This window comes from Tupaia chinensis, unplaced genomic scaffold (genome assembly GCF_000334495.1).
Source record: "Tupaia chinensis unplaced genomic scaffold, TupChi_1.0 Scaffold000001_1, whole genome shotgun sequence".
Classification (NCBI taxonomy): domain Eukaryota; kingdom Metazoa; phylum Chordata; class Mammalia; order Scandentia; family Tupaiidae; genus Tupaia; species Tupaia belangeri.
In genome coordinates, this window is record NW_006159427.1 from 863948 (window position 1) to 868549 (window position 4602).

The following is a 4602-nucleotide window of genomic DNA, read 5'->3' on the forward strand; positions in this document are numbered from 1 at the left end:
AGGAATGCAGAGGGAGGGACCGACAGCTAGTTCAGAAAGGTCGGGGAGATAGCGTCCTTTGCCAGTCAGGCAGTCCGGACGCCTCTGTTCTGCCGGGTTAATCAGAAGTGTCCAACTCGTTCACCGGGCTGCTCTGGGGTAGGGATGACTTCTTCAACGGCTCTTTCATGGTTCCTGCCATCTTCCCTAAAAAAAAGAAAGAAAGAAAGAAAGAAAGAAAGAAAGAAAGAAAGAAAGAAAGAAAGAAAGAAAGAAAGAAAGAAAGAAAGAAAGAAAACAAGGAAAGATGAAGACGGAACTTTGTTTTACCTACTCTGCATAAGCCACTCCCCACTCTTCATCCGCTCTTGGAGCACATTGAGTCATTTTTAGTGGGTCCTCCCAGGCCTGGCCCTAGCCCAGGGCTTCTCAGTAACTTGGAAGAGGGTGTGGGGGGGATTTAAGTCAGACTATCACTCCTCCTGGGTCCTCAAAAAGGCTTGTGCCAGTCTTGTTTCCCTCAGAGACAGCTTTCTTTCTGCTCCAGGCAGTAGAAATGGTTTCAGGTGCTTGTGACCAAGGCCAGTCAGTGACCTTCGGAGAGTTAGGAGCCATTATAAAAGAACAAAAAAAGTGTGTATACTTTACGGTGTATGGTGGGGGCTGGGGAGGGTCTTGTGATTGGGTTCAGGGATTTAACCTCTGCAGTTTACCTGGGATTTCCATTTTCATTTGCGGTCCAGTCTCCCTCCACATGAGTAGCACGTGTTTGGGGAGGAAAGAATCAGATGGGCACCACTCTGAAATTGGGGAAGGGGAAGATGTTGCCCCCATCACCCAGGCTGGGGGTCTCTGCCCTGCAGGAAGGGACATTTACCTGGTGTGTAAATTGTGAGGAAAGCGTTGGGGGTCTGAGACAGGAAAGCCGCAACATGGGATGTGATGTTCCAGCTTTGAAGGGGAACAAAGGCCCAGAGCTAATCCCAGTGAAAGCCGGGGCGTGGAAAAGGGACAAAGGACTGCAGCCTGCGGTCACCGGTAGGTGTCAACGTGGACACTTAGAGCCGGGCAGTGGGAGAGGGGAACACAGAGCCAGGCTGTCATTCCAAGGCTTAACATGAGCAAAGATAAAAACGTGACAACCTCGGCTTTCAATGGTTGGGAGGTTCAAAGTGGAGTGCTTGTGAGTCTATCAGGTCAAGTCTTTTCTGAAGAAGGGCCTCTCTTTCTCTAGTCAAGCGTCAACCAGGGAAGCCTGGAGGGCCTTTCCCAAGGTAGCTTTTCTTACTCAAAGAATATTTCTTCAGAATAACGTCCAATTGCACTCACTGTCTCAGGTGAAGAGAAGGAGCTTTCAGATTCCTGAAAATATTATAAAGGGCATCGTTCTCTGCCTCCCAGAAGCCCCTTAATGAAGGTGGCTTCATTAAGCATTTATGAACTTGAACAGTCTACCTAAACTTTTTGGATAAAGCTCATGTATTCTTTTATGCAAATTGAATGAAAAGAAATAACATTTCCTTTTATGAAATGATGCATGCAGGCAGATGAGACTGTGGGTGCCCCGGTTTAGAAAGCACTCATCTTACAAAGAAATTCTGGGAGTAAAATGTTGAAGGAATCATGGAAACTTGGTAGAGTTAGCTATGCTTGAAGATTCCGTCTCATTATTAGCAATCAGCAGATAAGGCCCTTACCAACCAACGAATCCCCTCTATAATTTGGGATGATAACTGAGCATCCTCTACAGATACAATTCATTTACAAAGATTATCTTAGAGAATTAACAAAATTGATAGGATAACAAATTACTTTCCTCCTAAGCACTCAGACGCACTGTTTTTTCTTAAATTCTACTACTAAAAATGCAATGCAAGTATAAAACATCATAAAGTAATACAATTCTGGGTTTTTTAAGTTGAAGTAAGTCTCCTAAGAATAAAGAAAAAGGATGTAAATATCCTTAAAAGACTAATGACATTTCACAGGTAATGCAATTTAGAAAGAAACACTTCCATGTTTTCTTTTCCAACAATGTGCATTTTTGTAAACTGCTATAAATTGCAATTCAAAAGCACTGATCTCGCCGTCCCCAATCATTTTTTATACTGATCAAATGAATGCAGATACTCCCATTTGGGAGGGGCGACATGACATTTCACTTGGCAGCTCTAAACAGGTCACAGACCTTTCACAGACCCTAAGGCAGTGGGAGGGAGCTCTTTACTAAACCGTGTAACCAAATCAAACCAATGGTTACCCCTTTTCAAAACCATTGGAATGGTTTGCACAATGCTATTCACATAGCAGCACAGAAACTGAAAGGATGGTCATCCAATGGAAATTTCTTTCCTTTTGTTTAAACTCGCAGAGCTCAAAAAGTAATACTTGGAGCAAAACAATTACATTGGCTATGATAAAAATCGCCAACAACGTACCTACATTTTTGTTGGCATGGTGCAGGTGAAGCCTTGGCCGTCCATTTGTATGTATATAGATGCACATGTATGTATGTATACGTATGTATATTTAGTGGCGATGTTGCTTTGTTTGAAACCTTAGGCACAAAGACACAACATGGCTGCCCTGGAGATGACCTATTGCTTTCAAGTTGCTTGAACACATCAGAATTTCCATTGTTAAGGTTGATTAATTGAAACTGATAAGTTACCATGAATAAAGATTGTTTTTCTGTTTAATGTGGTGGGCCTGATTTGGTAAATGCCTCATTCATGTAGCTTTGCAGTGCAGCATATGGGCAGGAGTCATTCAGTATCACAAACATATACAATTTATTATGCTTGTATGGGCACAACCAAAGGGGCTTTCTGTTTTAATGACAAAGTTTCAGTGAAAAATTCCATTTAAAGAGTCACTAGTAACATGACGTGTGATTTTGTAACTTATTCCTGGAGGTTCAGACTCTTGAGTTTCTGTGAATAATCTCAAAGATATAATATTTAAATATAGTTTTAAAAGGTTGTATATATTCACATCAAACCGTAGCCTTAAGTCATTTGGAATGAAGCTGAATTTATCTTCGATGTTAGCAGACCCCTATGAAGAGAAAGCGGATGCCACCCTGTGCACTGTATTATTGATAAAGTTACCACAAATGTTTCCTTGAGGTACACTAATGAGAGCTCACACAGCCCCGTTTACAGGGAAACGCAAAGAAGACTGACGGAAACATACCAACTTCCTGATGACTTTTTTTTTTCTTAATTAATAAAAGCAAAAGACAACACCTACAAAATGATTTAGGGACTGCCACATGAAAAAACAAGGGACTTTTGCATTTCTTTCACAGTTTACCAGTAACTTCCTTTACTTAAAAGCCAATGTCCTGTTAAAAAGAGTTAATCAACTACATAAAAGCTGCCATGAATATTTACCAATGAAGGTAAAGTTGCTCGTATTTTTGTGATGATGTTGTACAGAAACTTTCCTTACTTCTTTATTTATTTACTTATTTATTTATTTGCCTTTTCATTTAAGCTTGCTCCGGTAATCACTAGATAAACAGTAATGACAAAAAATACGAAAGACACGTCAATGAAGTGAAGACCGACTGTACGAACCATCAAAGAGATAGTTACCATATTCAGGCTTTAATGTCTCGGCGAATAAATTCTCTGGTCATTCATGTCCATGAAGCAGTTCAAGTTCACCCAACATTTCTCAATTAAATTAGATGGGTAATCTCAGTTCAACTCTTCTGGAGAGTAATAAACCACATTGGTCACAGTTGACCACAGCTAGTATGCGTTTTATAAAGGACTGGATGTCCATTGGAAAGCTAATCAGTACATCGTCACTTGTAAAATTCCCTCCTGCATTTTGAAGTGATAATCTGTATCTAATTTTTAAAGAAAAATTTACTCTCCTTTCACTCTTCTGAGGCCAATTTCTTTTCTGGTCCTGAATAGAGATCATTGGTGAAACAGTACCAAATAGCTTTGGTATGTGTATAACAAAAACCCACCTTCTTTGTAGAACATAACAAATTATGCAATGTTCACAGATGCACTTCGCATTGTGCCTTTTGTGAGAAAATGAAGGCCCAACTCTATTCCCCACCCCCCCTCTTTATGAAAGACTAGGCTCCCAATGCAATCTGCCCTAATCCTAGAAAAAAAATAAATACACTCAATGTGGAAACTTTAGATAGTTATTTCTAAAAGGATTTTCATCTGGACTTTAGATCTATGCAATTTTTGGAAGTATGAACTTGAAGTTACAAGTTCCTTTTTATTCAAAGAACCAGTGAGCAACTTAGGGATTGAGGATTAAAATGTTAACCGTTCTTGTAACTCACTTATTTTTAAAGAATTATTTTATTGGGAACCAGCAGTTGGTGTAATGGCTATGTCGCTGGACTCCCACGTAGTCGACTGCGGTTCGTGTTCCGGATCCGGTGGCTTAAAACTCACGCTGGGCGTGTGTGCGTACATGCCCAAGATCCCGAGAGGAGAATGGAGGAGAAGGTATTGCAGCATGACCATCCCCCCTGGGGGGTGATTTCTCGCTTTCTGTCTCTATGTCTCTCTCTGTCTGTCTGGCAAGCGCACGCACCCTACAGCGCATGCGCCCTATAGCGAAAACCTCTCCAAAAAAAAAAAA

General features: G+C 40.9%; 1 protein-coding gene across 1 annotated transcript in view; it reads right to left on the reverse strand.

Moving 5' to 3' along the window:
- Window positions 1–6: 6 nt before the first annotated feature.
- CUNH10orf67 (chromosome unknown C10orf67 homolog) overlaps window positions 7–4602 on the reverse strand; it is a 195783-nt gene continuing 191187 nt past the window's right edge. Inside the window, exon 17 of the mRNA XM_027771097.1 lies at window positions 7–186. Within this exon, the coding sequence (XP_027626898.1) occupies window positions 98–186 (89 nt within the window). The 3' untranslated portion in view covers window positions 7–97. The remainder of the gene's footprint in view (window positions 187–4602) is intronic.